This window comes from Penicillium cosmopolitanum, assembly GCF_028827165.1.
Source record: "Penicillium cosmopolitanum strain IBT 29677 chromosome Unknown utg000004l:1.0-4361866.0:1.0-4365735.0, whole genome shotgun sequence".
NCBI lineage: Eukaryota > Fungi > Ascomycota > Eurotiomycetes > Eurotiales > Aspergillaceae > Penicillium > Penicillium cosmopolitanum.
In genome coordinates this window covers 2391355-2409444 of record NW_026622674.1, presented here as the reverse complement: position 1 = coordinate 2409444, position 18090 = coordinate 2391355, and the positions used below count along the sequence as shown (strand labels likewise).

At 47.2% G+C, this 18090-nt stretch overlaps 8 protein-coding genes across 8 annotated transcripts; 3 read left to right on the top strand and 5 right to left on the bottom strand.

Annotated features, from left to right (window-relative positions):
* Positions 1–1363: 1363 nt before the first annotated feature.
* N7509_002289 (uncharacterized protein) lies at positions 1364–3173 on the top strand (the record flags this gene model as incomplete). Its single annotated transcript, XM_056626926.1, has 3 exons — positions 1364–1966; positions 2039–2728; positions 2781–3173. The coding sequence occupies 3 exons, from the start codon at positions 1364–1366 to the stop codon at positions 3171–3173; spliced, it is 1686 nt and encodes a 561-aa protein (XP_056492721.1).
* A 1051-nt stretch (positions 3174–4224) lies between these two features.
* On the bottom strand, positions 4225–5981 carry N7509_002288 (alpha-1,2-mannosyltransferase ALG11; the record flags this gene model as incomplete). Its single annotated transcript, XM_056626925.1, has 2 exons — positions 4225–5551; positions 5617–5981. The coding sequence occupies 2 exons, from the start codon at positions 5979–5981 to the stop codon at positions 4225–4227; spliced, it is 1692 nt and encodes a 563-aa protein (XP_056492720.1).
* Positions 5982–6188: 207 nt separating this feature from the next.
* N7509_002287 (putative mitochondrial export translocase Oxa2) lies at positions 6189–7187 on the top strand (the record flags this gene model as incomplete). Its single annotated transcript, XM_056626924.1, has 1 exon — positions 6189–7187. One exon carries the CDS (start codon positions 6189–6191, stop codon positions 7185–7187), a length of 999 nt encoding a protein of 332 aa, XP_056492719.1.
* Positions 7188–7673: 486 nt separating this feature from the next.
* N7509_002286 (acetoacetate-CoA ligase) lies at positions 7674–8810 on the bottom strand (the record flags this gene model as incomplete). The annotated part of the gene is made up of 1 exon (XM_056626923.1): positions 7674–8810. The coding sequence occupies one exon, from the start codon at positions 8808–8810 to the stop codon at positions 7674–7676; it is 1137 nt and encodes a 378-aa protein (XP_056492718.1).
* Positions 8811–10493: 1683 nt separating this feature from the next.
* Positions 10494–11120, bottom strand: N7509_002285 (LysM peptidoglycan-binding domain-containing protein; the record flags this gene model as incomplete). The annotated part of the gene is made up of 1 exon (XM_056626922.1): positions 10494–11120. One exon carries the CDS (start codon positions 11118–11120, stop codon positions 10494–10496), a length of 627 nt encoding a protein of 208 aa, XP_056492717.1.
* A 622-nt stretch (positions 11121–11742) lies between these two features.
* Positions 11743–13785, bottom strand: N7509_002284 (uncharacterized protein; the record flags this gene model as incomplete). Its single annotated transcript, XM_056626921.1, has 6 exons — positions 11743–11847; positions 12116–12239; positions 12291–12752; positions 12806–13169; positions 13232–13478; positions 13531–13785. The coding sequence occupies 6 exons, from the start codon at positions 13783–13785 to the stop codon at positions 11743–11745; spliced, it is 1557 nt and encodes a 518-aa protein (XP_056492716.1).
* Positions 13786–14230: 445 nt separating this feature from the next.
* N7509_002283 (uncharacterized protein) lies at positions 14231–15726 on the top strand (the record flags this gene model as incomplete). The annotated part of the gene is made up of 3 exons (XM_056626920.1): positions 14231–14293; positions 14353–14582; positions 14637–15726. The coding sequence occupies 3 exons, from the start codon at positions 14231–14233 to the stop codon at positions 15724–15726; spliced, it is 1383 nt and encodes a 460-aa protein (XP_056492715.1).
* A 202-nt stretch (positions 15727–15928) lies between these two features.
* Positions 15929–17812, bottom strand: N7509_002282 (Zn(II)2Cys6 transcription factor; the record flags this gene model as incomplete). The annotated part of the gene is made up of 1 exon (XM_056626919.1): positions 15929–17812. One exon carries the CDS (start codon positions 17810–17812, stop codon positions 15929–15931), a length of 1884 nt encoding a protein of 627 aa, XP_056492714.1.
* Between the last annotated feature and the right edge of the window lie 278 nt (positions 17813–18090).

Below are 18090 nucleotides of genomic sequence, written 5' to 3'. Positions count from 1 at the left end.
CCCTGACATAACTCCGCCAGATTCTGAGGATGATCTTGTGAGAGCGGAACAGGAGTTAACTAATAAACGTCTCAATTCTATGATTAAGATGGATAAAGTCAACCCTTACCTTACGATAGGTAGAAGCGATCAAATCCATACTCGATTTATTCTGAAAGTTACGAAAAGGGTGGTAGCGATCAGAGATAATGCGAAGAAGCCTAGTGTTGGGGATGTTTCCAAACGTCTTGATCGTGCCGAGACGATTAGGGGACGAATGGTACTACTCAGGAAAGTCTCGACAAATACCTGGCTGATCCAGCATCTATCCAGAAGCGATAGTTGGAATCTCCAAGACACTAAGGACAAGATAACCCGTACCACTGTTACGACTGTGGACGACGCAGAGACCGGAGTTCTAGGTGAAGACAAGATATCCAAATACCAAATAATCGACTTTCTAGCAACCTTTGTAGATTCACGCAACAAAGCAAAAATTAAAGAGAAGAAAATTAACAGTGGAGTTGATTTTGAGACCTGGGTGTGTTTCCCTTCTTTCAAGGTATCATCTTATTAGCCCTAGAGGTACTAACTGCATGTTGATACATAGGCTAATGAGCTTAGGGACGTTTTAACCAGTACCAATGGTCCTTCAGTGAACGATTTAAGTCATAGCCATTGGCAAGAGATCGCCGCTTAGGAAGATAAAAATTGGATAGATGAGTGTTGATCCTCGAGAGATTTGACGTTCATACTTAGTAAAATGGGAAGTACATAATGTCTCCTACTAGCTTTCAAGTTGCACGATCAGTGTTACCTCATTTAGAACCTAAGAGGTGCAAATGAGTGTAATTTTAAAGCTATCGTAAACACTTTATTACATATTATTCAAAATCTGTAGTGATGGCCAGCATCGAATCTCTCTCTCTGGAAACCGCAATTTCTGTTTAGAGTCAAGGGCATCTATCGAGAGTAGCCATTTTTTTTTGTTTTTTGGGGGGATTTTATTTTGAGAAAATCTTTCGAAAGGATTCAGGGTTGGAATGGTATTGATAGTAATAGTTTTGAATCTAATCAGTGCGACATACTTAACTTATCTACTGGTTTATAATACATATACAGCCTAGTTTGTGTATAAGCTTGTAAGTTTCAAAGTTACGGTACAGTTCCAAAGGTTCCCGTCGTATGTGGTGGGGCACTACTGCACCAGCCTAGGAGGGGCAAATGAATATCAAAGCTAAGTGGAAATTTGAAATGAGAAGAAAAGATAGAATAAAAGTTGACTTTGCCCCCTTCCTTTCCCTCAACATTGAACTTCATTTTCCCCACTTGTCACTGCACGCAGTACCAGCACCCCTGGCACCACTGCCCATACTATTTCCTAATGGCGGCTACCGAACATTCCGGTATCAGCCTTATGAGCCAATACAATATCGTTTTACCGAAAAGGCAGGCATTTGACTCTTCCGGCAAACCTATACCTGTATGCGACCCCGATCAATGTGCTTGGGCGATAAAGGGGGAGGATATCCCCGTCGATCTAAGCTCGTTTTGGCATCGCAGAGCAGTCATTCGTGGGATTCGTGATTCACTTCAATTTGCAACAAGCCCGGCAATTATTGAGCTATGCTCCGGCGACGATGATCAGGCCCATCGATTTTCCCGCGCCCGCAATGCTCGCCTGATAATGAGTAATATAATCCCCGATATGCAAAATCCTGCCACTCAGCCGTACTGTATATGGTATCCCGAGCTTGCATCAGAAGAAACATATCGCGAAGTTGCCCGTCAGTATCCGTCTTTGCGGTATCAAGTAGGCCGAGCGTGTGCTGCAGCATGCTATACAGATCTTTACAAAGAACTGGACCTTTTGCCTGATGTCTCTATTGCGGAAGAATCCCGCGAAGTTGACAAAGACGCCGCAATCTACAAGATTATCATGTCCGCCCCCCAACGATATGTTGTCATGGAAGATTTCTCTCGATCCGTTCATCTTGAAACCCCATGAACACCTGCGTTTCTGAATGGAGATATGAAGCCCCGATGGGCTTTGGGGCAGCGAGTGAAGCCCCGATGGGCTTTGTTAGGCCTGAAGGGGCAGCGAGTTGACCCTGGTAAAAATCTACCAGAGACGACTGCTGATGATATTGACATCGAGGAAGATGGATTTATCGGCTTGCAAGATATCAACTTGGAGGATATTAGCGAGGACTTCGCTAAACTGGGCCCAGGCCAGTCCGATCAATTGTGGATGCCTCTTCCGCCTGATCTCCCAGTTCTCGAAAAGCGTCTCCAGACACAGATGGCCGCGTGGGAAGGCAATGTGGATCGATACAGTCGACTAATGCATCCACGCAGGCTGAGAACCAAAGTTGAATATAATTGTGTTCTTCGTGGCATTTATCACAGTACAACCTTTGCCAGATGGTGGGCCTATCAGCTAGAAACAAACCCGGGACGGGCTATCCTCCCAGGTAAATTGCTTAGCCAAGGCAATGAACGGGAGTGCAAGGAGATTCGCACTGCGATTAATGCCCGCATGATAATGAACAATGATATCTCTGGTATCGACGATGACTCGGACTGCCTCCCGTGGGTTATATGGCTGCCCGTGAAGCCCTCTGCGACAACTTTAGGTGATCTGGTTCGAAAGTGTCCGTCCATGGGACACCAAATTGCGATCACATTTATAATGTGTGATTACGAAGGCATGTTCCGGAGTCTGAAGCCCCCCCTACACCAAATCATTGTATGTGGCTGCTAGGCGAAGTGAAAATCCATTCTACCTCCAATACCTTGAGGAAATCATGGAGCACGACATAACCCCCCCGGACTTTCACGACTTCAAGAACTTTGATCGCATTGCACCAGGCTTACAGACTGATCTGGAGCCTAGAGATTCTGTCACTGGTCACACTGTCAGCTACTATGACATGGAGCTCGGGTATGGGCAATATCCCGGTGCAAATGAATTCGAAGAAACTCCAGGTACATATGGAGGCGGGCTAGCGAGTGCGGGAAGGGTGGAGACATACATGTGGCTCTCAACTGAAATGGCACAGAGGTTAAAAGATGAACTTGGGGTGCTGCTCTGGGAAGGTGCGGATATTGGTCTTTTGGATGGCGATAGTGAACTTTATTCCTGGTCTTCACGCCGTATACAGCCCATGGATTCCAAGGTTGGTAGTATGTAGGTTTCGATATGTCGAATACAGTCAGTCCCTTTGATTTGAGTATTATCTGCCGGATATTCGCTAGCTTAGTTACCGATGGCAATATTAGAAGGTAGCACCAAAATTAATATCCAAAGGATAAATATCGACGGGAACAGGACGCTGTCTCATGCCATCCGTATCTTGACCTGTTGAGGCTGGTATGCGCCGCCTCAGGCATCCTAGGATGCTGCTGCAGGTTCGCCGTTTGCTCAGTAGTATTAGTTGTTCGTTCTCTCGCTTAGTTCTTCATCACACACACATCTCGTTCATTTTCTAGATTCATCATGACCACGCCCACTGAGTGCTCACTGAGCCTGAGCCTGAGCGACCTCATTAAAGCGGCGAGCACCAAATGAGGCAAGCCCACCCGTATAGTATCGCTAATAGCTGTGTCTAATAGAGTTTCATCAAGAAGGCTCTTGCTTGGGTTCCTTCTTAGTTTTCTTATTCCCTTTATAACCTGACCTCTATTCTAAACAAATTAATTAATCTACCTTACAATTATCTATCCTAAGTCCCTGTATCGCTATATTATAGCCTCCGAATATTTATCCTTAACTCAGAGTAGTAATATAATCAACGTCTTCTAAATTCTATATCAATATTGAATAAGTCTGGTATTAGGACCGGATCAGATATCTACCCTACTAGAGAGATGGTAGTGACCTTTCTGCATAAATGAAGTTATCGTACTCCTTTCCATTGCAGTAACACAGATTCCAACTTGAAGGTGGTGGGCCACAGGGTGGTCATATAGTGTGTGCGTATGCCAGTGTTCACACGAATCGCCCTTAATAACCACGACTCGGAAGCGCTGCTTCAAGTTTTATCCGAGCAATCTATATCACCAGGAGCGGCGTATGATGAATCTCGAAGACCGTAGAATTAAACCTAGAAACGCCGAAACCAACTCGAACGGGCTATTTACAGGACCGGTACTCATCAAAAGCAACAGTAGATAACGGGCGATAAGCGTAGCCTAGGTATTTCTTCTAAAGGCAGTAAAAATGTCAATCTCCAGCATCATTGACTAGCGTGTCGCCTGAACTAGCTTAGTGACCTGAGCAAGCCACTTCTGCGAAAACTCCTCTTCCGTAAACCGAAGTGCTGAGCGCCGAGCACGTTGCCTCATAGCAACCTTCTCCGCCTCTGGAAGCGCGAGCGCCGCCTCAAAAGCAGCAGCGAACTGCTCCTCTGTCTCGGCGCGGAAACCCGTCGCTCCATCGCCGAGGTCAATTACGATGTCCTCGCGTGGACCACCGGAGTCGTGTGTGACGCAGATCAAACCAGCGGCTTGGTACTCGACAACACAGATGCCGAAGTGCTCGTTCCACATGCCATTCACGCCAACGGAAGCGGTACTAAGGTGTGAGAGTACGGCAGGCCAGCTCGCGTCACAGAGGAAAGTAGTCTGGTCGCGGATGCGGAGTTCGTGGGCTAAAAGGCGGAGGTTGTAGATGTGGGTTTCGTCGGGGCTGGCGTGGCGGACCGAGCCGATCAAAACCAGGCGTGGTGGGGGGATATTTGCATAAGCGGGGTTGTTCTTGCGCTCTTGAAGGAAGCGCGCAAATGAGCGCAGAACCAGCGGATGATTCTTTTCTGGTCGAAACTGTGCGATATAGAGGAGTACGGGTTGGCGTGTTTTCTCGCTTTCGGTGTCGACTTTGATTGTCGATTCTAGTTCCGTGACGGCTGTCGGGGGGAAGACAACCGCTGGTGATGAGGCGGTTCCCTCGCCCGTGGTGGTGGCCTTGTCTTTACCCCAGATGGTGCGGATATGGGCAGCTGTCCAGGAAGAGTTGCACATCACAACATCGATGTGTCGGCCAACCCAGCCGTAAAGCTGTGCAAACAGCTGCCAGTATCGGCGCTTGACGGCGCCCTTCAGACCTTTGCCAGCACCGGAGTTGATACCCTGAACACCGGTTTTGTCGTCTAGCGAGGCAAGCATGTCGGTCGAAATGGTAGGATAGTGGACGTAGGCGCCAGTGGGTACCCCGGGGAAGAGCCACTTGCACATTGCGAGGGTAAAAGCGTAGCCCATGGTATCGACGAACACATCGGGAACAAGGAGGGTAAACGCATCGTAGGCAACTACCAGGGAGCCCAGAGACTGACCCAACAGTGTCATATATGGATATGAGCTGGCAACAACATACTTTCGTGTTGTCAAGTAGAGCAGCACAACCGTGGGGTTATGCAAGTGGATGTTAAATCGATTCTCAACCCGTTCCAACATAGTCGTCTTGTTCACCTCATGGTCTCCAGTGTAGATTGCGCAAATCGCCTTGGGCCAGCGCTTTTGTGTTGCGCGCACTGCCTCCCAAAGCACTCGTTCGCCGCCTCCGCCCGCATTACTATAAAGATGGTAAGGTAAGCAAGGAGGTCAGGAAAGAAGGTTTATGAAACAGGCCGGCCGTACCAAAATGGATGAAAGAAACCAACAATACCATCCCACTCGTCATCCCCACTTGCATCGCTATCGCTGCTGCTCGTAGTGTTAACCCCACTGGGGCCAGAGCTATCTACCTTCTCCCAGTCCTCGTCCTCGGCTTGGCTCCGGCCCAAAGAGTTAGACGAGGCCTTTGGGCGTGGTGCCCGATGTTCCTCCTCTTCGAATCGCGCCCGCGCGATCACATATTCACGGCGAGAACGGGTTCGTCGGCGAATCAACCAGCCTATACCGCGGAAGACGAGGCCAAGCACACTCCCCGAGAGTTGCGGCAGGAAGATCGCAGTGACGACTAAAACGAAAATAACGAGAATGGCGTTGGACAGGAAAGCCATGATCTCAGGTGTCACCAAGGAATGCGCATAGTACCATAGGAGGAGAGAAGTTGGAGAAGTCAACAAACGCCCTTTGGTCCCGCCGCATCAGTTGACGTGTTGCCTCCAGCGTAACTTACATACGCGATCATGTGATGAGACCCGCTTTGACTTCCGCGGAGCTTTGGTGCTCACTTCAACTTCAACTTGTCTCTATCCCACCTCACAATGAATTCCATTCGCTCACGGGCCTTGCGGACCTCGAGGACCTCGAGGCCCCAGACTTGGTTATCGCCTCTCCCCTCGCAAATTCGTCATTTCCATCCCTCCAAGCCCACCCGCAGTATCAACGATATTCTAGACTGCTCCGCAAGCTTCCTCCACGGCGTCCACTCCATCTCCCACCTTCCCTGGGTCGCATCAATTCCTCTCACAGCACTAATTGTACGAACATGTATTGGTTTACCACTTCATGTCTATACAAAAATCAATGCTCGCCGAGAAGCCGAAATCGCACCGCTAGCAAACAGCTGGGCGAATATTCACGCGGAGCATGGGAAAAGAGATGGCCTCACAAAATCCCAGATCGCAAAGGTGATCAAGATGAGACACAATGATTTACGACAGAAATGGGGTGTTTCATCATTCTCTCGCTTTGCCAGTCTGATTCAGATCCCGGTCTGGATTAGCTTGATGGAAAGTGTGCGCGGGATGTGTGGGAACACAAATGGATTAGTCCCATGGCTGCTCTCATTAACGTCCTCTGGAACTGATGGCGCTGAGCATTTGCATTTGGCTGTCGAACCGACATTCGCAACCGAGGGTGCCTTGTGGTTTCCGGACCTGTTGGCAGGTGACTCGACGGGCGCCTTGCCTGTGCTTCTCTCGGCTTCGATAATACTCAATATCCGCAACGGATGGCATACGACATCACGCAAAGAATTAGCAGATATGCCAAAATTACAGATGCTCCAAAATACTTTCTGGAGCGGGTTGCGCATATTCATGCAGGTCTTGGCGGTGAATGTCGGAGCTTCAACATTTTTCTATGAAATGCCGACCGCGCTCCTGATCTATTGGATCTCCAGTACCAATATTGCAACTCTACAGACCTGGTTCATGAACAAGTATATGTTCGCCAAGCCACCTCTACCAACTTGGTCTCCGAGATACACGCATTACAAATACCCTCAGTCGTCTGACCCTTATAGGGAGAAATTGCTGTGATTTGGAGAGGAATTTAATCGAAAACAATCAATCACAAGCATGGCACATCAAATGACCTGCCAAACTAAAGATGAGCCAACATGGAAATGCTCTCTGTCAAAAAGCGTCTAGTCGCTATTATAATTGCGGCAAAAACTCTGCCCAATTGCCTCGAATTCCCAAACGACCCATCCCTCAGCAAGTTGAGAACTTCCTGCCTCGCGAAGGACAGAGACAATTACAAACGGCAACCCCACTTCTCCTGGGTGTCGCATCAATAGGACACGGGGCGCTTTGTACATATATCACCAAGCCTGTATAATATCCAAAGGACCAAGCTCTTGTCCGAATGCCGTTTTCTAAGATCTCTGGTATTCTGAATACACATTTCATCTTTATCCTTCTCGCCTTTTCTGAGGAAGAAAAGTTAAGTATGGTTTGTCACAGCGATTTTTGGATGCAGATTTTTACATTCGTTCGAAATAAACATGAGACGCTTCCAAATAATTAAAAACGAGCTCTATCCTGGCTCTCACTTTCTATGGCTCGGAAACGTTTGAACCCCTCCAATGCCTCGGGGTTTTGCACCGTGGCACTGACCTTTACATCTTTGCCACCGATGATTTGCTTCACGGCTATTTCCACTCGTTTACCGTTGATGGTCATGGGTATATCAGACACTGACATCACAAACTTGGGTACATGCCTTGGTGACAACCCATTTCGAATTGCGGTTTTGATTTCATCGCGGAAAGTCTGAGTCAAGAAGCATCCAGGCTTCATCAGTAAAAAGAGGAATACCTGTTCGTCCGTGTCATTTGGTCTACGACGACCGACACAAAGGCAGTTGCTGAAATAGTCGGTGAATGGCGGTGCCTCAACAATGGCGTATATCTCACCGCTACCGAATCGTATTCCTGAAGGATCTATGACTATCAGCCCGTGGCCTTCAGACAATCTGTGAAATTTTGACTTACTGAGAACAGCATCACTTCGTCCATGCATGACATAGCCTCCAGTTGTTGGATTCCTCCTAAGCCAATCATGCTGTGCCCAAACGTCGATATTCGAAAAGCGCTCAAAGTATGCTGCTTTGTATAATCTGCCACCAGCATCACCCCAGAAAAAGCATGGCATACTGGGAAACGGTTTTTTCATTATCATTTCTCCAGCCTCGCCTGTATCTGCGATGGAATGGCCAGTCTCCGGGTCGACGATATCCACATCTGTTCCAAGACCAAGAACTTGCATTTCGCCCGCATGAAGGGGGCCGGATGGATCCATCGCGATGACATGTGTACCCGTCTCGGTGCCACCAGCAATATTGCATATCTGGACATCTGGAGGGAATGCCCTATAGAACCACCTATACTGCTCGTGGGAGAGAGGTGCACCAGTGGTATGGACAGTCTTGAGATTCGAGAGGTCGAAATCGTGTTTAGGGACTGCGCCAGAAGCTTCTATCTCCAAGAGCAAGCGAGGAGAAACACCCATGAATGTGAGCTTAAATCTATCACATATGCGAAGCATTTGTGTCGCATCCGGGAACAAGGGGCTTCCATTATAAACAACAAGAGTTGAACCGGCAGTCAAGTGGCCACACATGCCGTAGAAGGCAACCCATGACGTGCTAGTATACTGCATGACCGTATCGTTTGAACTCAAGCAGTTGTGGAGAACCGATATTTTCTTGGACTGCAGCACAATTCCGTGCTGGTGGACTATGCATTTCGGGGCTCCAGTTGTGCCAGAAGAATAGCATATCATCAAAGGGTAGTTGAAAGGGACCCTTTCGAAAATTAATTTGTCCGAGGGGCTTGATTTCTCGAAAAATGAATTCAGGCTTGCGAAATCTCCTTCATGGTCCACCGTGATTGGAACAACGTATACTTGAAGCTGAGGTTGAAGCTCAGCAACAACCCTCTGAATCTTCGGCACGGTAGAGACTGCTTTGCCTCGGTAGATAGAGTGGCTATCGAAGAAGAGAATACTTGGCGTGATCTGTTTCAATCTCGTTATACATCCTTCAGCCCCAAGTTCGGGACTTATAGATGTGAAAATAGCCCCCCATCGATGCAGCAGCATGAAACAAAACAATAGCCCACGGTGATGTCGCCACGATAGCCGCAACTCGATCTCCTTGTTTGATACCACTTCTTCTCAGTGCACTGGCAGTTTTTCTAATCCTTTCACGAAAGTCTCTCCAGGTCAAAAGGTCTGCATCGCTTCCGTAAATATCCTGGCCTTCGCGAATTCCAATCAAAGCAAGGGCATCCGGGTTGGCATTTGATAAAATCGCATTCTCCGCGTAGTTGATCTCATGCCCGCGAAAAACTCGGGGATGGAGCTCAAAGGCAGTTTTTCATCGTAAGCGATCTTGGTGGTTGGAGGAAGGGGAGGCGTAAGCTCCAAATAGGAGTATATATCAATCCAGAAATTGTGCGGCTCCTCGATAGACCACTCATGGAGAGCTTTTGTATTCTGTATCTTTTTTCCGAATTTTTTATTGACATGATGACGGTATTCGTTCATGGCTATTTTGCCTTGACGCTGCGATGGGTGCCATAGTACCTCGGGCTCAGAGTATTCGCTCGCCATGTTGGTGAAGACAGGGTAGATCAATTGGTAGGACGCAAATGGCTCTCAATAAGATTGGCTATCCTTGCAGACATGTAGATGAATCAGAATTTATATCCTTCGGATGATCAAAGTATTCTGATCATTGTCTCGGTATCTCCTTGTTGATTTCGGGAAACAGCACGTCATGAGGTCTTTCGGTAAACTCGGCATTCTCGGTAGTATGAACAGCTTAAGGTTCAAGCTACGTAGTATGGAGTCATTAGGAGGGGCCTAGCGGGATCTATGAAGAGAATGCGTAAAAGTTTTACTTCGCCCTCAGGCATTCTCTAAGAAGGAATTTCGAAGGCAAAATAGAATTATGGGCTCCAATGTGACATAATTTCGAGTGTTTGGAGATAAATTATTGAAAACCCTCAGAGGCGGACAAAATCTATGAGATTCTTGGCTCTGAACGTGAATACCTATATATCAATGATGATACTAGTAGACCAAGATATGAGTCAAGGGCTAGAAGTAGTATACTAGTACAGGCATTTTCGAAATTTCCTTGAATACCTGGGCAACTTGAAAATATGCTGCCATCGAGACCTACCTTCTAAGCACGCTGCCAAGGCCTCAACGCGGATCATTCATTGAGCGGGCCCACGCTTAGTTGAGGATGACTGTATAATAGTAAATCTTGTAGTATATCTTGGGGTATGGAATTTCATCTTTGGTATTGTGTCTCCCTAGAAACAACCTGAAGCTTTACGCGTCCAGGACCAAGTCACCGGTCGGGCCAACACAGATAACATGCCCGAAAAGAGCATCACTAGCCTCATGCAGATTCGAACAATCCTCATTCACCCAACGGTTATACTCCCGAACTGCCGAGAGAAGCAACCACGGTTTCAAGTCCAACTCCCGTTCAATCGAGTCGCAGGTATCCCCGTCCATTAGGGTGTATGTCTTACACCTAAACGGGATACACACCCTCGTACCTTCAGGAATAGCGAAACAGTCGATAGGCTGCCAGTTCATGCCTTTGACATGTGCCGAGGCAACATTGAACTGGGTCGCGATGCTGTTGCATGTATCCCCTGCTGAAGCAGTGTATAAAAGATTGCTCGCGCAGTGCCCGCCGGGCCCGAAGTACGAGGTCTGCTCTATATGTGGGCTTTCAGAAAGAACGAGATTGGGCATGGCTGTTGGGAGGTTGAGATTGCAGACGTAGTTGATGTGTTCAAGGTTCAATTTGTCGTTTCTGTCATAGAGGGAGTATGGGGACGTTTGCTTCATTTGGTGTCGTTGCACGTTGCAGAAGGAGCAAAGTTCTTCAACCGGCGTTTCATGGATGGGAGAGCTTTTGAAGCCGTCGATAACATCTGCACTCATAATGTAAGTGAGAACTATGCCTTTAACAGTCAAGACGGATGAAGAAAGCAGATCCTACCACCACAATATCTCTCTGTCTTCTCATCCCTAAGACAGGTCTCGTTCCACCCCGCCCACAACTGCCCACCCCGCTTGGCCGGAATGAGAATCCTTTCCTCTAATGCTGTGCAATCGCGCTCGACGCCCTCAAAATACGTGGCGATGGACTCTCCGCACCCGCTGTGACAGACAAGATCGCTGAGTGTGTCATTTCTCAGACCCAGACCCCACCTCTCACGCGCATACCGCTGCCCCAGTGATCGCGTCTTCTTGTGACAGTGAATCCTCTGTGTCATGGATGTCCTACATGCCGGGCTGAGTTTCGCAAGCGTTTTGGCGTCAAAATTGTGAGATTCCCTCCATAGTTGGAAGCCACGGAAATCAGGCGGGGAACTTGTTTCATCCACGGAAGTTTCTAGTTTATGTCGGTGTTGATCAGGGTAATGCACGGCGAGCTCGGGTTGCCTTGCTAGTTGGGCGAACGTGGCACCGCACAGCATGACTGAAGCACATAGTATACCAGCGCCTCTCATATTGATGCAACAACTCTAAGCGACTACGACACTCGCTCTGTGTTATCGATTTATCTGATATCATTCTCTAGAACCGGGGTGGAGGGGTTTTTATGAGCCTCAAACTTGAGTCCTAGAGTCGTACTCGTATGGATTGGAGGGAGCACGCCAGCGAACTTAAGCGAGATGAGAAAGCCAGACTTCCTTGGTCAATGCGCGATGATTCGCCCTGAAGCTAAGATGGCTTGCCGCCAAGCTAATAGCTTCCTGAATCAAGGGTCTGCGCTAAGGGCCTAGGCAGTGGGGCCAGGAAAGAATTTCTCAATGTGTGTTGGTCAAAGCAATTTTTTAGCATTATTGTGAGTGCTTGAATTTAAGAAACTAGCATTGATACGAAAGAGTCGCATTATGTGGGGGATAACAGCTATTTGACCCAACTCTCACTATAGAGATATATCGGAATCCCGGTACTCCTTCGAGAGCGTTTTCTTCTTGGGAAGCTTTCTTGTTTAGCCTCTTAAGTTGTACAGACAGCCCTCCCACTAGTAAAATAGTAAGAGCGCAGGAACTAGAAATATTTTGTTAGCGAGAAATATGGGGCAAAATGTTCGAAACTTACGTTAGACAAGCATATATGCCGGGAAGGTATTTTGGAGCATCCTGAGATCTAAAGACCAATGCACCAGTAATGCCGCCTGTGCCCCCAAATATCACCATGCTGGCGCTTGAAAAAGATCGCTTCCATTGCCCACAGATATTGTTCGCCTGCCATGCCATCACACATGGGAGCGAACTTTGTGAAGCTGCTGTGACAAGGAAAACACCAAAGTACTGTATCCCTGATGATTTAGTCCAGGCCATAAGACACAAGCCGCAAATGCTCTGCAGACAGTTCCATATAATCAAAGGACCTCGAGAGCGATACTTATCACCCAACCAGCCCTCGAAAAACATGAATGCCGCAGCAAACAGGTAAGGCGGGGTGCTTAGAACTTGTGATATACCGACGTCGAATCCCATTTCTCTATTCAAAATAATTGGTAAGAAAAAGGCTATCGCATACGCGATCACAGTGTTGGCACTTGGATGCAATTAGTACAGATGGTCTTTGAAAATCACCGATCCAAAACTTACTAGAAAATGAAGCAATAGCCCCAAATCTTAAGGTCCAGTGCTGGCGTCAAAAAGCGGCGCCAACTGAACGGCTCTTCTTGAATGTCCGGTCGGTCGCTTTCGAGGATTCGAATGATGTGTTTAATTTCTTGAGGACTGAGGAACTTCCAGCTATTTTGTGCCTTCTGGGGAAAGTCGACGATCAAGAACGCACCAATTATTCCGATAAAACACGTTAGTACTCCCTCCCAGATAAAAATATACCTCCACCCCGACAGACCTCCGACACCATTCATCTGCATGAAGCCGTAGGCAAGAACACCTGAAAAGGAAGAACCCGCCAGACTAATTAAATAGAAAGATGCATATCGCTTATGCACGTCATCTGAAATGTATCAGTAGAGATGCGAAGACTCGAACAGAAAAAGAAAGAACAAGATAACCTACAACGGCGGTACCACATTTGCAAGAGAAGAATTGTTCCAGGGAGCAATCCAGCCTCAAAAATGCCAACGAGTACCCGAAGGGCAACAAGCTGTTTCCAGTTCTTTACGAAGCCAAAGCAGAGCATTATGATTCCCCATAGAAGAACAGCACCCGGTAGAAAGATACGCGGGCCTAACTTCTGCACAAGGATAGCACTAGGCCATTGACACATGACATGCGGAACGAAGAACATAATAATGCTAAGTGACTGGTTCAATTTAGCTTGCTTTCATTTCCCAAATCATCCAATGGTCACTTACATAGCGAAACCCTTGATCCAGTTCGAGCTCCTTAGACATCCCAGCAATATTTGCAGAAGCAAGGTTAGTTCGGTCCATCAAAGATACCGCGAACATGAGACCAAGTGCCGTGATCAAACGACGATCAATTTTGCGAACAATTTTCTTTTCCTCGGACGGTGAACTTTCATCTCCATTGAATTCATGCGGTGCCAGAATGGCCTTCTCAAGGTGTTCGGTCATTGCTTTTTCGGTGTCGGGATTATTTGTCTTCATGTTGCAGAATCTGAATCACTTTTTGGGAATGATTTGAAGATCTTCGCTTGACTGGGGGCGGAAAGTTAACAAATGTGTCACCCCCGGACTTTTTCATGTCGCATCTCGGCAAGCTCGGTAGTGGTACAAGAAGCGTCCATGCCGAAGCGGAAGCTTGTAAGACCTCCCCCGCATTTTCTACTCCATTATCAAAACTTAAACTAGATAGTTGTGGCTCGGTAGCTGTAAGCCTGCCGAAAATCTCGGTAAGAAGGATGATGGATAGAAGGTGTTCGGCATTCACTTAACGATTAATAGATTCCCAACACATTATATAGTATCTCATGGAATCAAATATAACCTAGTAGTGACTATCTATCAGATTCTAAGGTTGCTGGATACTTCAACTTCTTCCAAGATATTGATATTTTCCTCTTGAACAATTCCACGACTAAGTGAAAGCAAAATGTCTGGCCCTACAGTCTACGACCCGAAGGACAAGCAGTTGGCGCTGGATTTCGCCTATATGGTAAAGACATCCAAAAGTTAAACAAATATAAGGTGGTGTTGATGACTGACAATATCCAGTATGGCTATCCTCTCCTAGAGTACGGAAAGTTTGTAGCTCAAATGCCAAATCCGACTACAAACAAGCTGAACCATGGCCGACGGCTTACGACATCTAAAGATCACCAAGTGATCCGACCTAATTCGGATACACTTTATACAACCATCTTCATGGATCTCTCGTCGCATGATCTACAGATTGAAATACCTAAGATTGAAGAACGCTACTGGTGCTATTCATTCTATGACATGTTCGTGTATCGTCAATTTTGCAAAAGCTTAGCTTACTGACGGTCTTTTACAAGGTATGGTAATAATATTGCCAATATTAGTAGCCTTCAGGGTCATCGCGCAGGGAGGTGGTTAATCCGCTATTCTGATAAAGACTTTGGTCTTCACATTGGTTCGCCATCGGAAGCGGACTATGAAGGATACGCCAATCTTCCCACTCCGTATGGCATATCCATCGCGCGTTTCGCGACGGATCAGTCAATCTCAGATCAAACCCTCGTGAATAAATATCAGAGTCAGATGCAACTCGTTTGTATTCCACGAGCTGAACCTATCGCGCCTCCCTTTCAGCTATCTATCTTCACAGCTCCTGAAAACAGTGCCTCTGAAAAGGTTTCTATCGCTGAAGCCGTCATGCGCTTGACTGCAAAGCTAGCACCGCATAATCTGTCTCCGATACTGGGGGATAGAAATTGGATTGCCCTAGCTCTGAAGCAAAGCGGCATGGAGAACGGCGTTTTCAACTGTGCCAACGGAGTCGATATCTCACATGTGTATGATAGCGCTGAAAAGAAAGCCCAGGCTGATCTCGATGCAGCTGGCGGTAGCCTCGACCACGGAAATGGCTGGAGTTCTGCGTATCCTGAATACCTCGGAAACTTCGGCTCACACTATGGGGCGAGGTATTCAATTGCCAAGCGGGGCTACTTGGCCCTAACAAGTGATCAGGCCATCTACCCATCGCTCTCGCGCGCTTTGAAGCTTCAACCTGACGAGGCGGTCTTGCTGCGATTTTCTCGTAAGCCGGTTCTAGTTAAGACGGGATTCTGGAGTCTGACTGCATATGATTCTGAGCAATATCTTGTTCCGAATGATATCAATCGGTATTGTCTTGGTGACCGCGACAACATGACATTCCCGGACGGAACTGCGCTTGGTGAGAATGGCAAGGACGGCGAGTTTTATATTTTATTGCAGCCTGCAGATATTTCACCACCAAAGGAATGGAGAAATAATTGGTTGCCGTCTCCGGCGGGAGGAGGGAAGATGTCGATCACGCTGAGATGGTATGGTGCCAAGGAGGAGATGATGACCAAGGCTTACGAGTACCCTCGCTTGGAGTTCATCAAAACAATTCCTGAGCCAACGAAGTCGGTATTGTGAATTCGATTCAGTTTTGCTATTGCTTCTTTGAGTTGATTTTTGTAAGCCGTTGGCTTGATAAGTTCAAGTTGTTTCATAATATAATCGTGACTCAATCACTCATTTTTGACGAATTGAACAGTAGAAAGGGTTTCGAGTATCAGCCAACACTTTTCTTGTTTTTTCAGTGCCGTGAAATTAAAATTGAATGATTTTGGATAGTTTAGGGGCACGGGTTGAAGTCGTCCAAATTAAAAAAGTTCTCAATGGACCAGTCGGTAAAATTCTCGAAAAGCCCACTAGGAAACTCATCCGTTTCCATTGTGTAGAGTAAATCCATCCTCGGACTTATCTCTTTTTGAAATGGGAACAATTCGTGAATTCTTGGTATCGTCGCATAGGTCCTCTCATTTGACGACCAGGGATATTTGCTGGGTTCGTGTAGTCCAAATAAAGCATTGGAGGAAGCACCGTGAGATATGATCTCGGTTCTGAATCTTCTTATCTTTTCAAGAACAGCTCCTGCCCCGGGGAACTTGATTGTTCTCTCTGCCATGATCTCGAGAAGAATATCCAGCTCTTCAAGGGATAGAGGGTCAATGCCTGTATCGTGCTCTGCAATTGTGACTGTGTTATTTTCATGGCGTAGGCTGCTCAATTGTGGAAGAGAGGCTACCATCATGGACCAGTTGTTGATAGGCATCAGGTAATTGATGTCATCTCGATAGTCCATTTCTTGGTATAGGCGGATAATACAAGAAGATGCGACGAGGGTGATTGTGGATATTACCGAAGGATGAAAGAATCTGCCATGCACATGAAAAAAGGATATAACACAAGTAAAATACCAAGTGAGAATCTCATAGAGAGCGCGATCATATATCAGTATCCCTGAGTTATCAAAGATATGAAGGTGCAAGGTCATATTCCCAACCCAATCTTTGAGTTCCGAGAGAATGGCTAAGGCCTTTTCGGAAGTTGCCGTCGGATCACGCTGCTGGAGAGGCAACATCTGTGCCAATATCGTCATCAACTTTGTGTAAAGAACAAACTGAAGAGCCTGTCCATCTTCGGGATTCTCGAAGTCAGTCACCGAAGGTGGGTGTAGATCAAAGTCTTGTAACTGAATCATTTGAGGTCGTCCGAAACAAATTGTATGCAGTTTGTCTTGTGCATATAGGAACCAGGCTATGCGGCGAGCACAGCCGGGTGAGGATCTCTGTGAATAGGTTGACTCTTTATGAAGTCCGATCTGGAAGGCAAAACGAATGGCGAGTCCAAGCCAGCTCCAGCCAGAATCAATTGTCACAACAGCCGGGGGTGTGACAGTCCATAGCGTTAGTAGACATACGGATTTGAGTATAGTAAGTGGATCATGCTCATGATTCGAGTAGAAAAGGGCCTTGGCTCTCGCATAGAACCTTTCACTTTCAACGAGGCTTTTTGTTGATTTTGGGTGACGGAGGACAGAGCCAGCCAAGCAGAGAGATTGCTGCAGAAGAGTCGACGAGCAGACGGAGGCAACGTCTTGATGGTCCACCACTGGGATTCGATGATACAAATATTTAAAATATAAGGAGCTCAGAGCTTCCGTCAATGATTTGGGGGGTAATTGATCAGCCCCCGTCGATGTTTGTATTTGTGCCTCGATGCATTTAGATAGAACCCCAACTACAGCTGGAGTTTCGCAAGAAAGTGGGCCTTGGGTAGATAGTACTGAGAACTCTCCTATATAGCCCTGGTTGTCCGAAGTGGCCGGCGACGAATGAACTGGAAGAGCAGAGCCTGGGATTTGTTCGGGAAAGCGGGAAACTTCCCCATCCTGTATTAATGAGGGTGATGGCGAGGTTGTCCCGATACTGTCCTGCGACGAGAGGCCAGACGTCACGGGGACTTGGGATGGTCGGTGACGCTGGGGCTTTGAGGGCTTCGGCTGTTCTCTTTTGCGGCAGATCTCGGCGCGCTTCTCGCAGTTTGTGCAGATTCCTCCATCGCGGAGGTGCAGAATCAAGTCACATTTGACTTTACGTGCATGACATCGTTGACATACCACCCTTGAACGGCTCCGGTGTATTTGTCGGTTTCCAGGAGATGATACTGCAGCCATTGCAGTTTGAATGCAAAAATTATTTCCACGATGCCAATCATGTAGGTTGTTGAATGTTCAACGATCATTCTGAGCATTTCCCGCGACTTCGCCGAGGTTAGAAAGGTCCAGCCCCTCTCTTGCGGAGGTTTCCACTGTTTGCTGGTCAAGCCATCGCACATACCCCTCACGGACCCACCAAGCCCAGCAACTTGAGGCATCGGATGATATTTTCGACTCTTCAAGCTTGTATACTTAGTTAGTTTAGAAAGCCAATGTGAGTCAGAGTTTCGGTAATT